At 43.8% G+C, this 15,014-nt stretch overlaps 5 protein-coding genes across 5 annotated transcripts; 4 read left to right on the top strand and 1 right to left on the bottom strand.

The window, feature by feature from the left end:
• The first annotated feature begins 32 nt into the window (after window positions 1–32).
• On the top strand, window positions 33–1,878 carry BCR41DRAFT_353171 (hypothetical protein). Its single transcript, XM_022024088.1, has one exon. The coding sequence runs from the start codon at window positions 40–42 to the stop codon at window positions 1,810–1,812; it is 1,773 nt and encodes a 590-aa protein (XP_021881719.1). The 5' UTR covers window positions 33–39; the 3' UTR covers window positions 1,813–1,878.
• Window positions 1,879–2,565: 687 nt separating this feature from the next.
• Window positions 2,566–2,896, bottom strand: BCR41DRAFT_396054 (hypothetical protein; the record flags this gene model as incomplete). The annotated part of the gene is made up of 2 exons (XM_022028777.1): window positions 2,566–2,736; window positions 2,855–2,896. 2 exons carry the CDS (start codon window positions 2,894–2,896, stop codon window positions 2,566–2,568), a joined length of 213 nt encoding a protein of 70 aa, XP_021881720.1.
• A 640-nt stretch (window positions 2,897–3,536) lies between these two features.
• Window positions 3,537–6,542, top strand: BCR41DRAFT_370549 (WD40-repeat-containing domain protein; the record flags this gene model as incomplete). Its single annotated transcript, XM_022026541.1, has 10 exons — window positions 3,537–3,684; window positions 3,757–3,898; window positions 4,001–4,625; window positions 4,721–4,911; window positions 5,036–5,098; window positions 5,215–5,316; window positions 5,425–5,533; window positions 5,643–6,119; window positions 6,217–6,349; window positions 6,445–6,542. The coding sequence occupies 10 exons, from the start codon at window positions 3,537–3,539 to the stop codon at window positions 6,540–6,542; spliced, it is 2,088 nt and encodes a 695-aa protein (XP_021881721.1).
• Window positions 6,543–7,290: 748 nt separating this feature from the next.
• On the top strand, window positions 7,291–8,175 carry BCR41DRAFT_370550 (hypothetical protein; the record flags this gene model as incomplete). The annotated part of the gene is made up of 1 exon (XM_022026542.1): window positions 7,291–8,175. The coding sequence occupies one exon, from the start codon at window positions 7,291–7,293 to the stop codon at window positions 8,173–8,175; it is 885 nt and encodes a 294-aa protein (XP_021881722.1).
• Window positions 8,176–10,536: 2,361 nt separating this feature from the next.
• On the top strand, window positions 10,537–14,008 carry BCR41DRAFT_353175 (actin interacting protein 3-domain-containing protein). The gene is made up of 5 exons (XM_022024089.1): window positions 10,537–10,767; window positions 10,862–11,043; window positions 11,142–12,199; window positions 12,299–12,547; window positions 12,645–14,008. Exons 1-5 carry the CDS (start codon window positions 10,660–10,662, stop codon window positions 13,892–13,894), a joined length of 2,847 nt encoding a protein of 948 aa, XP_021881723.1. The 5' UTR covers window positions 10,537–10,659; the 3' UTR covers window positions 13,895–14,008.
• Window positions 14,009–15,014: the final 1,006 nt, after the last annotated feature.

The following is a 15,014-nucleotide window of genomic DNA, read 5'->3' on the forward strand; positions in this document are numbered from 1 at the left end:
CTATGTATTAAGCTCAAACACACGTTGCATTTAAACTCCATGAATCCACATCGCACATTCATGCCTTCCAAAACTATGACATCTACTTCAGGCAAAGCGAATCCGCCCCATTGCTTTTGTCGAAAACCATCAACAGTCATCTATACTGAACTTGAGGGCATTGTTTATGAATGTCACTATACCAACTTGAACCTGTGGCTGGAGCGCCATGTTTTGGTTTCGTCTCCAGCTGCGCAACAGGATACCACAAGCAACAGCTCAACTACATCTACTGTACAATCTTCTCCAGTATCGGCGCATTCGCCTGCATCACCAGCTAATACGGCTAGCAGGAATACTTATACGCGATCATTATCTGCAGGAGAACATGATAGGTCTCCTGTTTTTAAAGAGGTGAATGAAATCATTAAGGACCTTGCGGCTCATACGAATGAAGAATTGGCGTCCAGCTGGGAAATATTTTTACAAAAGCGTCCAACCAACAGGAGCACAAATGGAAATTATAATAATGACAATAACAATACCAATAATACCAATACCACCATCAAAAACCATAACACAAGCAGTACATTCGATCAGCTATTCATAGAGTGGAAACTTCAGAACATTACACTTTCACTACCACCCAAGCACAAGCATCAAAAATTAGTATGTGGTTTTCATATGCATGCCTCTATTTGGGAGGCATTCAAGGACCTTGCCTGGGACCCCACACGTGACAATAGGCAGCATTCGCTTTCTTCAGAAAAAAAGGCCTTGGCCTTGCTACAGAGAGACCGGGTATGTGCTCGAAAGCACCACGGGCTTGTATTTAAGCATCGAGATATGCACGATCAGCTTATAAGGATGGCAGAAGAGACAAAGTGTGATGCACATGCCCAAACGATAGGCCGATGGACTCATTGGAGAGAGAAAGTATGTTATCGTAGAAGCTCCCCATCAGGAGGAGCACCAGCATGCTTCTGTGGCAGGCCTATGAAATGTTCGCTATCGCATCCTGGAGGACATGATTCAGCGATTTCATATTTTTGTGCATATCGCCTCGAGGATGGTAAGAGAGGCTGCAGTCGAGTGTTGAATGCGGGGAAATGGCTTCGGTGGCAGCCGCTGGATCCCATTCATACGTTAGCTTCGCATCACAATGCTCAGCCTGGTGATGATATTAAAAAAGAGGTGACTGTCAGTATTGAAGCGGACAAAGAATCCAACTCTGAAGATGAATTAGATAGGCCACTGCACGATAACGACTCTCTAAATGTTGGGGATCCTATGAAACAGGAGTCAGAGAGCGAGCAGGAGTCCGATGATGGTGGAGAGGGATGGGATCAACCAGCTAATCACGAGTCTTTCGCACCGTGTACATTAAAACCCCTTGCATTGCCTGCTGGGTTAATATATGATGGGACCGGATGTATAGAAAGGATAAATGCTCCCCGGATGAAGGCCTCATTACCCATTCACACTTTTGATCAGTCGATGGCATTGGATGCTCTAGTGAAGCAACTGGAAGACCGAAGCGATTCGCTAGTAACAGGTGATACAATTACCTTGGATGAACTAAAGCAACTGGAATTGCGACTAAAAAGGTGGCAAGACTCATGTGGTCGCCTTCAAGATTACTCGAGGGGTCTGCACGAGGATGGCCTCGATAATCCTACGTTGACTTGTCGAGTTTGCAAAGAGGGGATTCTTCAACGAGCGGTTGCTCCTTGTTTCCATCTAGCAATGTGTGATCGATGTATCCGTAACCATACACATTGCGTTGTTTGCCACACGAAAATTGAGAGTACTCCGAGGATATATTGGGGGTGAAATCTGTTGAGTGTGAGCAAGGGCATTGTCATATTCTATAGACAATAACATTAAAGTCAATCTCCAGAGGTAGTCACCGATCACACGAACAAAAAATTTTGTTTCGAGACTGCAAAGAATATTTGTCTGATGAAATGGGCTCTCGTCCTTTTTCAATACGCTGTCAGTTATCCAATTGCTTGCTGCAATCGGAAATTGAGCTCATCTCGCATCTCATTGCCACATGTTGTCTATTAGTTTAAAAAAGATCCTTGTATCCAATGCGAGCACAGAGGATGATCTTGCTCGATACACATGAATCGGCCAATGAGAGGGATCAAATAGAGGGAAGAAGAGTAAACGAAAAAAGAGAGAGAGAATAAGAGAGAGAATAAGAGAGAGAAAGAAACGAGGCTCAGCCACAGATTAAAGACTAATGGTTTACCAATATGATGTAAGTTGGGCTGATAAACAAGATGAAGTCTGCTACGATCTGTTGAGCTCAATTATGAAGATCATGAGTATTGGTGGGGAGGGTGCATATCTGGATATGAATGATCAATGGTTTAATGTTGTGAGTAGACGTGCTAATCTTTTCCAGCAACGTGTGCATGGACGACATTTTTCAGTTGTGTGGAGTGTGAATGAGCCGAGTACAAGAAAAGAGGGGGGAAGTTTGCGACTGTGCGTCCACTTTCTTTTCCTTGACACACGCACCCTCTGCTACAACCTTTTTTTTGTCATTTGTTCTTCTCCCTCTTCCTGTCCTTATCCTTATCCATCCTCATCCTCATCCTCATTCTCATCCTTATCCTCATCCTCATCCTCATCCTCATCCTCATCCTCATCTTCATCCTCATCCTCATCCTTATCCTCATCCTTATCCTCATCTTCATCCTTATCTTCATCCTTATCTTCATCCTTATCCTCATCCTTATCCTCATCCTTTTCTCACCATCTTCCTCGTCCTAAATTAAAAGTACGATTGCTTACTTTTCTATTTTATTTTCTCACACATTCACTCACACGCACCCCTCCTTTTCATTCCATTGTTTACTCTTACAGCGATTGCTCGATCTGCTCCTATATTCCCTATATTCGTCATTTGGATTATTTTGTTTCTGCCTTATTCTTTTTTTTTTTATATTTTTTTATTAGATATTCATCTTGTTTATTAGAGCAATTTTTACATTTTATTAACACATTTCCTTCATATTTCAACAATATTGACTTTCCAACAGGATACATTTCAGCATAGTTTTCTCAAGGTGAGTCTCCAACACAGTACCATTATCTTTCATTGTAGACTCAGATCTATCTACGTAGACTTCTTGTCTCGGCGCAAATATCAATACGTCCAAGCTTTTCTTTTTTTGTGAGTGTGTGTGCGCGAGTGTGTGCGTCTATTTTCTTCCGTGCGCAAACAAGCAAAAGCATTGTCAAAACAACATAAACGTGTGCTCTCACCCCCTGTCACTTGCCGCTGCTCTTTAAAAATTGATATGAGACGTGTCTTTTGTCATCCCCACTTGAACCGCTCACAATAACGACAACAACAACAACAAAAAAAAAGTCCGTGCATGCGCCCTTGCGCGTCGTGTTCAAAAAAAAAAAAAAAAAAAAAAAAAAGAAAAGAAAAATGAAGGGAAAGAATCTGTAGTCGGCATGATGACTCTGTCAGTTGGCAACTAACACGTTTCAACTGTAAGACTTGAATTAGATTGGTTCCAAAAAGAGTGTCAACAATGTCTGGAATATACAACCATCGTCCTATGGTTCCTGGACGTAGCACCGGGGTGCCAGAGTGGCTTGATATGATCAAGCAGGAGTTTGAGAATCTCAACCATGAAGTCATAGTTGCCAAGGTACAAAGGGATGACTATGAGCAGAAGAGTAAGCTTTTTTTTTTTTTTTTTTTTTTTTTTTTTTTAATTGCTAGCTTTAATCGTTGTAATCAAATGATAGAAAAGCAGAGACATTTTAATCAACCTGCATTCTTGCTGTCGATCTTGCTAGTTAACAGTCAAATCCAGGAGATGGATGCCTTTCGACGAACGCTTTATGAGCTAGAAAGAAAACATGAAGCGATGAAAGCTCAATATCACATGTGAGAACACCGTCTACAAGAATAGAATAATGCATGCTGATTGTGGCATGTTAATGCCAACTGATTTCCCATTGTCTTGACAAATTTTTTTCTTGTTGCTAGGTGGGAAGAAGAAGTTGTTAGATTACGACGTGAGGTCGAGCAACGTGGTGGCACTGTTCAGCCCCCACATCCCCATCCGCATAATCAACCACCACCACCTACTATTGGGCAAGGCCAATCGAATCTTTTCGGGGGAATCATTAATGGTGGTCCTGGCGGTCCTGGCCTAGTTGCCCCTCCTCAGATGGCCGAGCCATCGCAACAACAGCAACATCCACAGCACCATCCCAGCCAACAACCTCCTTCATCTCAACAGCAACATATGCAACAAGTTCCTCAACAGCAGCAACATCATCAGCAACATATCCAGCAACATTCATATGGTGGACCTGGTGGGCCTGGAATGTCACAAGGAGGTCCTGCACCTCATTCTCCTTACATGAATGGGAATAGCGGATTGCCACCACAGTCTGGCCAAGCACCATCTAAACGATTTAAAACAGAGAGCGACGGACCACGCTTCAAAACAGAGAGCGATGTTCCTTCGCCTGGTGCCCCTGGTAGCATGTATGGCAACATGTCCCCTGGCCCTCATGCAAACCCAAATAGCCAAATCCCCCCTGGGATTGGGTCTTATAATACACCTGCCCCTCTTGGCTCAAAACAATCTTCTAAGCCTGGAAAGGTACGTTTATTAATTTTATGAAGGCAATACCGAGTTGTGATCATTGAAGCAGCATCGATACTGACAATGTTCTTGTACCTCCCTCATCCTTTTAGAGCGGGCCTTATACATCAACCAAAGAGGAGCCACAGTCGTCGCCAGCATCCAACAAGCGTAAGACAGGCGCTTCCTCTACTCCCACTACTGTAGCACGAACTGGGAGAGCTTCAGGATCATCGAATTGGAGCGATGATCCTGATAATGTACCGCCACAGTTGAAACGTGAAGGGCCTGATTGGTTTGCAATGTAAGCTTTTTGATCCGCTATAACCGTCTTTCACTTTGCAGAGTATGCATAGCACGCTTTTTTGTAATCATCTCAAATACCCAATTATTATTTGCGCCGCTGATGTTTTGTTTGTCAATTATAGTTCGAATCCTAAAGTGCCACAGCTGCTCAAAGTCGATCTTCATCATACGATGGAGCACTCAAGGTTCGTGTGTTATATCTCGCTTGCATACAATAATGAATGGAGAGCAACTGTAATTCATACATTTCACAGCCTTACCCGGATACCTATATAATTTTATTCTGTTATACTGTCGTTAGTGTCGTTTGCTGTGTTCGATTCAGTGCGGATGGGAAATACCTTGCTACTGGCTGTAATCGCAGTGCTCAAATCTATGACATTGTCACTGGTCAGACTGTGTGGTAAGTAAACTGATTTGTAGAAGCATTTCTGAATAGCGATTGGCCATACAAGACATGTGGACTGATGCTCGTTATATACGCTATATAACTCGATCCTGTTGGTCACAGCATCTTAGCAGACGATACCGTAGGTAACGATGATCTCTATATTCGATCAGTCTGCTTCAGTCCTGATGGCAAATACCTTGCCACTGGCGCAGAAGATAAACAGATAAGAGTAAGCCATTTGCTCCTTGGGTTTTTTTTAGGGCCATGAGCGATTGCGTATTTGGGCCAAAACTTTTTTAATACTAAATAGTATTTTTGCGCTTCAAAAATGTCTACAGATCTGGGAAATTGGCCGTAAGAAGATCCGCATGGTCTTAAAAGGGCATGAACAAGACATTTATTCTCTGGATTTCTCTAGAGATGGAAGGATTATCGTATCTGGTTCTGGTGATCAAACTGCTCGTGTTTGGGACATGGATACAGGGAAATGCCTACATATTTTGACAATGGGCGATGTTGATCTGAAGGATGCAGGAGTGACCTCGGTGGCCATTTCCCCAGATGGTCGCCTTGTCGCCGCTGGCTCTCTGGATAAGATGGTCCGAGTCTGGGATACACACACTGGACAGTTACTTGATAAATTAGAAGGTCACAAGGACTCTGTCTACAGCGTGGCGTTCGCGCCTGATGGCAAGACCCTTGTTTCAGGAAGTTTAGACCGTACACTACGTTCGTGGGACCTTAACCTCAGTGGACGAGGCGGCCCCAATGGATCGCGTGGAAGCATATGCAAGGCAACATTTAATGGACATAAGGTATCTCTTCGTTTTTTTCTCTAGTTTGATGTTCAATTGAAATGTTTTATTCTCTAATTATTATTATTTTGTTATCTTTATTATTGCGCATCAAAAGGATTTCGTGCTCTCAGTTGCTGTATCGCCTGACGGTAGATGGGTTGTTTCTGGATCCAAGGACCGGGGGGTTCAATTCTGGGATCCCAACACAACAGCTGTTCAGTTTATGCTACAGGGCCACAAGAACTCTGGTAAGATTTTTTTCAAAAAGTTTCACTCGATATTTAAGGTTAGGTAAGGTATTTATTATGTAATGCAATTGACCTAATTTTTGAAATACCTGTAGTAATCTCTGTTGCATTAAGTCCAGCAGGAACTTACTTTGCAACAGGATCAGGAGATACCCGTGCTCGCATATGGAGCTATGAATCTACACAGGATTAGTCTAACGAGCATGATAGTTCCCATGTCGATGACGAACCATGCTCATAATAATTAATAAATTACACCTAGTTTTTTATGACATCAATGACATCGATGAACGAGTGTGGCTTAGCCATTTATTGACTTTACTCTATCTAATTCCCAAGCACTTTTCTTTGTACATTTGCTAACATTGATTTCGAACTGGAATACTCGAAAAGAAAATTAGCTTTATACATTAACCTTCACGCAATACACACTCATTTATCACGCGAGCAAGTTCATCGCGAGGCTAGCAATTATTGGCACGGCAACCCCCCACCCCCGGAAGCTGCAGAGGGATTCCTGCGAGGTAAGTTATAGCTTACCATCCCAACTCGTCTTTCCTCTAGACAAATGCCAGCATGATTAAGAAGAAAAGATGCGCCACGATTTTCCTGTTAATGATCAGAATTGATGTCGTGCAACAGAGCCCCAATGATTTTTATTTTATTTCTGCCATTGTCTTGTGTTTTGTGTTTTTATTTTATTTTTTGATATAAAGTGACGATAGAACCGACACCTGCTGCAGACCGAGCTATTCATGAATCCATATATTAAACCATCATGCTTTCTTGTTGATCCACTTTTTCGCTAATGATGACCTTCTGTTGGTAGGCCTGCGACTCTTTTCAGTATCAATCTAACTAGGCACAGTCCAGTCGCCACCCCTTATAATATCTCTAATTGCCTACAGTGCACGATATACAACGCCAATTCATAGTTAAATATGGCAGACCATGATATGAACGATAGCGATCGCATTTTAGCGAGCATCAACAATGGTAATGGAGCAACAGGCGTATTGGCGACAGTAGTCAACCTTCCAGGGAATGGAGGAGGAAGATCTGTCAAGACACAACATTCAGGCATGACGTCAGATGATATTCTAAGTACGCTCACCCAAACAACACAAAACCAGGCTCTTTCACGTCCCCCACCGCCATCATCTCAACAACAACAACAACCACAACAGCCACAACCACAGCCATTGCATCACCACCATGTCCATCACCCCATATCTGTACATGACCAAGGGTCATCTCAACATTTGACAGCCACAGCTGCCAACGGGGTTAGCAATGGGAATGCTGTCGCTGCATCTTCTCGAGGTATAGAGACTAATTCTCTGAATGGAAATACGAGCGTTCAGGTCCCTACAGGGACTTTTGGACTTAGCCTGGGTCATTTATCAGGTATTTCAGGACCCGCTAGTCAATTACTACAGCATCAACCCCAAACTCAACAGCAAACACAGCAACAGCAACAGCATCAATTCTTGATCCTTCAACAACAGCAGCATGAGGAACATCAGCGGCAATTGAAAGAATTGCACGATCAAGAGCAAGGACATATACAACATCATCAGCAGCAACAGCAAACTGTGATCCAGTCGAACATAGAGGATGCTCCGCTTCAAGATATTATTGTTCCAAATAGAGAGCAGGAGTTTGATTCATTGGAAGCTGCGCAGCAGGCTGCAGAACGTTATGCGCGGAGCGCCAATACCGTTGTTATTGTGAAACGCACAACCAAAGACAAGAATGGTGTCGTCGTACAGGCAAGTTCTAGTTACTGCTCAATTAACGGAACAAGATTCCCTTTTTTCTTATAAACTTCTAACACGAGTCACTTTTATGAATCACAGAAAGATTTAGCGTGTGAGAGGCAAGGATCCTATCATGGATCATCAAAAACTCCAGCTGATAATAGCATACGAACGAAGCGATGTGGCTGTCCATGGATGATCTCAGTAGGATTCTCCAAAAAGCGTGGAAATCGAGATGGCAAGCGCGGCCGCTTCACAAAAGTACATTTGGAGCATAATCATCCTCTCCAGCCTTTACCTGACGATGAACCCACAGGACCATCGAAACTATCCATTAAAGAGTCCAAAATTGTATCATCAGCAGATCAAAAAAGCAGCTTGTCTTCATCCAGTTCGCGTTCGCAGTCATCACGATCACGCACTGGAGCTAACTCTATAGGTGGACGGTCCAAGTCAACAGCAGGGGCTAATCGATCCAACGCACCAAACAACAAGGGCTCTTCTTCAAAGGCAGCGGTCGATAGAAACGAAACAGAAGACACTACAACGGTTGCTACTTATGGAATGTCAGGCTTCATTCCCCAAGGTCCACTAATCGCATCTAATCGAGTTCCAGACATACCAGAAGTATCATTATCAGGACTCGAGCCCTCCCGCAACGCATTAGTGCCCCTCTCAGATGACGTGATCTCTGCACTTGGACCTGGTAGCCACGAAGTTCATCAATCTCTGCAAAGCATGGGTAGAAGTGAAATCACTTGGGATGATCTGAAAACGCAGGTGGAGCATATGCCATGGGGGCTTCGACAGGATATTATGAAGGCGTTCATGGAAGTAATACAAATTACCCAACAGACATTTCAAATTCCGTCCATTGTAAGTGGACGAAACGCTGATGCTGAAGCAAGCGCCGCAGCTACTGCAGCAGCCATAGCAGATGTAGTTGGGAATTTACCAGCCAATTACAATCCTAACCCACCAACTCAGCAGCCACAATCACAATCACAACCACAGCCACAGCCGCAACCACAACCACAACCACAGCCGCATCCATCTCAGCAGACATTTCCTCGTCATCACAACTTAGCTGCCGCTGGTGCTGGCTCATCAGCCATGGACGCAGTTGCTCATGGATTGGCGCCAGCGCCTTCGTCGGCCCCTGAAATAATGCACCTGCATAGAACGGAGGCAGGGAACATACACGGGGGCCGGACAGGCGACAATATGCATAAAAGCCACAGTCGGCAGGGCTCAAATGTGAACCCAGTGCAGCTGACTGACTCCTCAGCAAATATGATACCCAGCCAGCCTTTAGTAAACCAAGTATCAACTGCTATTCCGACGGTTGTCTCGCCGCATTCAACATCAAGCGCCCATGTTATAGCAGCATCTAGTAATTCAACTGCGCCGTCTACACCAACATCATCACATCCTTTGTCTGCCACTGCCTCTCCACTACTTACATCCCAACCAACGCTTCGAAACGCTGGCATCGCACACTTGCCTATGTCTGGAGACGTAACCATTCATCACCACCAAAATAGTTTTCTACAGCAGAATAGACAACCAAACCATGCTGCATCTAATCATCATCGGTCACTAAGTGCGTCAGCTGCCGGTATCGCGGGCTCAGGAGGAAGCCTAGGGGGAGGCAATATTAATAGTGGGAGTGGCCATGGAGTACATACTTTGGATTCTAATGGAACGCAGATCGTGGTTGGTCATACTCACCCAAATGGTAATAGTGGTAGCAATAACTTGGAGCAAACATTAGCAAATGCAGCACGTGCTCGGGCGCAAGCCCAGGCCCAGATTCAAGCGCAGGTGGATGCCAGCACAGAGGCAGCAGTGACAGCAGCCCTAAATATGAATACGCTGGCCGGAACAAATACTGTGACAGGAACACCTATCCCTGGAGCAAACAGCTCACCTGTGTTTTCAGGACCTGTTTCACATGCAACATCATCACCGATACATTTGAGTCTTTTGAATGAAGAAGTAAGGATACACGGCCTTGAAATGAACTCTTCATTTTCGCAACAACTTCAGCAATTACATGAGCAGCAGCAGCAACAAAGGTTGCAGTTGTTGCAACAGCCACAATCACAGCCACAGCAGCAGCAAGTCCCGATTCAGCTTCAAGGATCAGGCCGAGGACCTCAAGATCTGCTCCGACCTCGAGGTACAGAGGAAGAAAGTGATGTGAGTGATCTGCCAGGCGAGCCTCCACGGAAACGCATAAAATCCTGAGCTTTTTCAAATAGGTTTCTAGTTTATGCCCTCTCTTCATTTTTGCCTTAGAATAAACCTGTACGATAGATTGATGGGCTGGGCAGTGCTCGGATGGAATGCGCGTGAGAGCGACATCTGACAAAGCAAACTTACAATTAATTATATGCATATATTTTCATTCCTCTCCTCTCTTCTCTCTTCTTTCTTTTTAAGACCCCATTATATTCGTCTTTTCCTCTTTTCCTCTTTTCCCCAGCCTACCTGCGAGGTGTTCCCAAAATCTCCTGTTCGTTCTCATTATTCATTCCCCATCAATATATGAATGTCATCCATGAGCACACTGGTCGCCCCTCTGACCAAGGAGAACCACAGCATCTTCCTGTGCCAACGGGTCAGAACACACGACGGAGAAAGAGCGACCAGAACGTAACATGGCACAACTTGTTGCAGATTAATAGCAAGAAATACTCGGCAAAGATGTGCGCGACTTGACAACAATGCATTCCTTGATTTAATCTAGGTGAATCCAATTGAAGCAACTGTCACCAAACTGCTAATGGCAACAAAGCAGTTGCTTGACGGACTGACACTGTGGGCAAATCGCAAAGCGTCAGAGGACCAGGTTTCCGACATATTTGTTCAGCTTGCGACACAATTTAACCTTGCCAGTCAATCTTTCCACGAAGTAGGCATTGATACAAGGTGGGTATTTTTAGCAGAGTCGAAAATCAGTCATCCCCTTATATTTACAGACTACCCACTTATGCTTAATACCATTTTTTTTTTTCTACATTCGATAGCGAGCTAGCACATATTCCTGACAATTTGCGGAACTATCTGGAAACTGCTCTTGGAGAAGAACCGTCCCCTACATCATTAGACAAGTACTTACCAAAAATTAAGGAGGTCATCATCAATCTGCTCCAAGGCCTTCGCCTTAAACAAAACCTCTATCGAGAACAATATGAAGCTAGGGCAATTCGACTACAAACTCCGCCGCCACAACAGCCGCCACCTCCACCTCCGCCTGGAGCCACAACAACAGCTGCTGCATCGACATCAAACGCTCACAGGACAAGAATCAGCGTCACTCAACCCAAGCAGCAGCCTCAGATTGGGATGGGAAGACCTATAGAACCGCCTTCAACATTGCAGCTAGAAGGAAAAGGCTCAGACTATCGTTATTTTTCAGCTTCCGATCAGAATCAACCCGTCTCCACTATTGCAGCTGCAGCTCCTTCACCTACTTTAACGCTCACTGTACCGCCTAGTTCTCAACAACGCATGAATGAACATTCACATGCGGAAACCTTGGCCTCGCTTCGCAAAAGCGATGCCATTACTCGACGTGCCTCTTCTAGACGCCAATCGCAGCGGTTTTCAAGATTGGTAGAAGAAAATACACCAGCGCCTCCTATGCCACGTCGACAGCATCCCGTATCGGACTCGAATATGATGGCCACATATCCCACTTACGCAAACTCTATGAACGTTCCTATGGCACCCTCTCCACTTGCAGACCCTCGCCTAGCTATACTACAGAGCCAAATGTCAATCTTACCAACGCCTACAATTGATCAGTTCCCAGCAATCCCTGGATTCTTGAACCCAAATGTGGAGGCGAATATGAGTAACATGGGCCTTATGTCTCTGGCTCCTGAACCATTAGGGCCATCATCTTCAGGGGAAACCAATCATCATCCTCACCCTGCAATGCCGTTCACACCAAGTGCGCCTGATGCTCCTAAATTATCTGACGTGCCTCATACCCCAACAGAGCCCTTATCAACCATGGTTAGTCCTTCTGAAGAAATTACCATTCCAGAGCCTGTATTGTCAAAAGATTTGAAGCCAGCTCGTAAGTTACTACAAATAATCGGTTTACATCCATACCTATAGGCATGAAGATGATAATGTACAGATTAATGATTTTTGATCATTATATTATATTCTCTAGCCATAGAACCAGAAGAGACTGGCCTCACGCTCTTCCTTCAGGTTGGGAAGAGTGTCAAGAAGGCCAAACTCGAAGAAGAACTCACACATTCAGGACTGAGAATGCTTTTCATGGAAAAGTTTCAATACAATCCCGGACAGGATGATTTCCCCGCCATTTACGTTAAAGACCCTCAAACCAACATTCATTACGAGCTAGAGTCCTTAGCTGACGTAAAACAAAACGCATTCCTGTCATTAAACGTTGATGGTAAGTGATAAAAAAAAATGAAAAGATAAAATTAAAGCGTATTATACTTTGGAAAACAAACTGTAGGCTGTACTAACATGAAAACTCTTTGAATTAGATCTGGAGAATATTCAGCGAAAAATGGACCAGGGCTTTGCAGCTCTTGCAAAGGAGCTACATGACATCAAAAAAACACAAGAGGCCATGGAGCAGGCACGCCAAAAGGCAGCAGCAGCGGCCGCATCTGCTGCTGCTGCTGCCGCGATCAACAATACACTTGATCGAAACCTGCCCCCAAGTGGATCTGATAATAATTCTCAGATGTTCCGCTCTTTAGTTAATAAAGCCATTACCAAGAATAAGGGCGACATGTCAACACCCAGCTCCGAGCAGTTAAATAAGATCAAGGCTGTGGATCTCAGGCCATACTACGATGAAATACAAACATTGCGAAGGGATCTTGGAGTTGTTCGACAACTCTATACAGAACTCCAGAACGAAACAAAATCCACACTTGGAAGCCTAGCAAGTTATACAAGCCAACTGCGTAAGCACGCGCAGGAGTCTCCAGTATCCTCGAGACAGTTTATTGAGTCTGGAAAAATCAAATTAGACAAAAAATCGGAAGATCTGACCAATAAGATCGAAGACCTTCAGGATGTTGTGGAAGACATGAAAATCAACATCGTACAGAGACGTGGACGGCCGAGTGACAGCTCGATGGTGTTCGTAGATAAGCAGTGTGAGGAGATTGAAAAAGACATCGTGAAGCTCTCAGACTATATACATACGTTAAGGCCTTCTTGGAAGAAAACATGGGAAGCCGAGCTGCAAACGATTGTAAAAGAGCAAATGTTTTTGAAGGAGCAAGAGGCATTGCTGGAGGATATCAAAGAAGATAGGATATCTTTACTCCAAACGCTAGATAATCTGAAGAAGGTTATGGCGCTTCAGGCTAGAAATAGCATTAGCGGTAATGGAAATGGGGGCATTGTGTTCCAACCTGCGCCTTTAGATGAAAACTTTGAAGGGCTAAAGACAGTTATGGAAGAAGTTAAATTAATTGAACCCGACTCGGAAAAGCGTCTGAAGGCAATGGCGCAGATGGAGAAGCTGAGACATATTGAGCTATCCAATAAGATTGATGAGTTTGAGCAGGAATTGACAACATTTGTTGGGGCCAGCAAGTTGAGAAAGACAGGTGGAGCAATGGAAATTGAGCGGCAGAGACAACAAAGGGACCATGAGAATTTGAAAGCAATGTTCAGCAAGGATAAAGCAGAAGGGGTTGATAATGCAGTGCCCGGGATCATTAAAGGTAGCACTGCTGTCGAGGCTATTGAGGAGAAAGTGGAAGATGACAGTTAAACGATGCGTCTGCATTCTTTAATTAAAAATGTAAACGTCCTTGAAGTTTGTAGGATTTGGTATTTATTAAGAAATAGAAATAGGCGGTAATGGGATAATAGAAAAAGCTGTCACCACTAAACCCTTTGTTATATACCTTCATTATTGTTATCATCTCTACTCCGTTCACCCCCTACCATGTCGATTCTAAGGACTACTTTCGGTTTGGTGGGTGGATGTATCTAGGCATCTAGAGCTAGCGTGCATGGGTTTGTGGTCGTTTGCTGCACATTCAAACAAACTAGTAGCTCCACTGGTCATTTGTTGCACTCCACCGATCTGTCCGTTCTGCTACTGCTAGTCTGTAATAATGTACCGAATAAAGTCTCAATGGTTTGTATATCAGCTTTAGCCACAATAGACGCCAACACCCCCATATCGGAAAAAAAAAAAAAAAAAAAAAAAAATCTATATCAAATGTAGAAAAACCTAAACATGGCGCCAAAACGAGATACAAGTAATCTCCGACATTTTCTGGTCAAGTTGCCTTGAAATGGTCAACATCATGCAGCTATCATGAATAGAGAATATATTAGGGTCATAGAGTAATGTGTAGCAATCACAAGGACAAGAACAACTGATGGCGTACAAGTTATGGGTATTCTCAAAGACTTTCTCGATCCCCTGTATCTCATCTGCCTTCTCTCCGACTCATTTCTATCTTATAACCTTGGCGTCATAAACCGATATCTCCTGCATAAGATACTAGAAATCAAGTCTTTCCTTTGGAGAGACAATGAAAGGCAATACAAGTCTGGAAGATATACGGTTAATAACACAATCAAAATACGCCTGAAATGTAAAGCTTCTTGATATGAATAGTCTACTAGACATTGTATAGTTTTACAAATCGCAAAATTATTGGGGATTTCAAACTTGGCTATTGACACATCAGAAATGCGACTCCAGAAATGACGGATTTCGAGTATCCCTTGGCGGATTTCACAACCCAAAAGAAATAAATTGAGGGACCTACCCCTTCTTCAAGCTGGATGCGAAGATCCAGGGAGAGTGTTTAAAAAAATAATAATAATAAAATATCTTATTTCGAGCAAATAGACGGCGTATTTGAAAATACTTC

This window comes from Lobosporangium transversale (assembly GCF_002105155.1).
Source record: "Lobosporangium transversale strain NRRL 3116 chromosome Unknown BCR41scaffold_17, whole genome shotgun sequence".
NCBI lineage: Eukaryota > Fungi > Mortierellomycota > Mortierellomycetes > Mortierellales > Mortierellaceae > Lobosporangium > Lobosporangium transversale.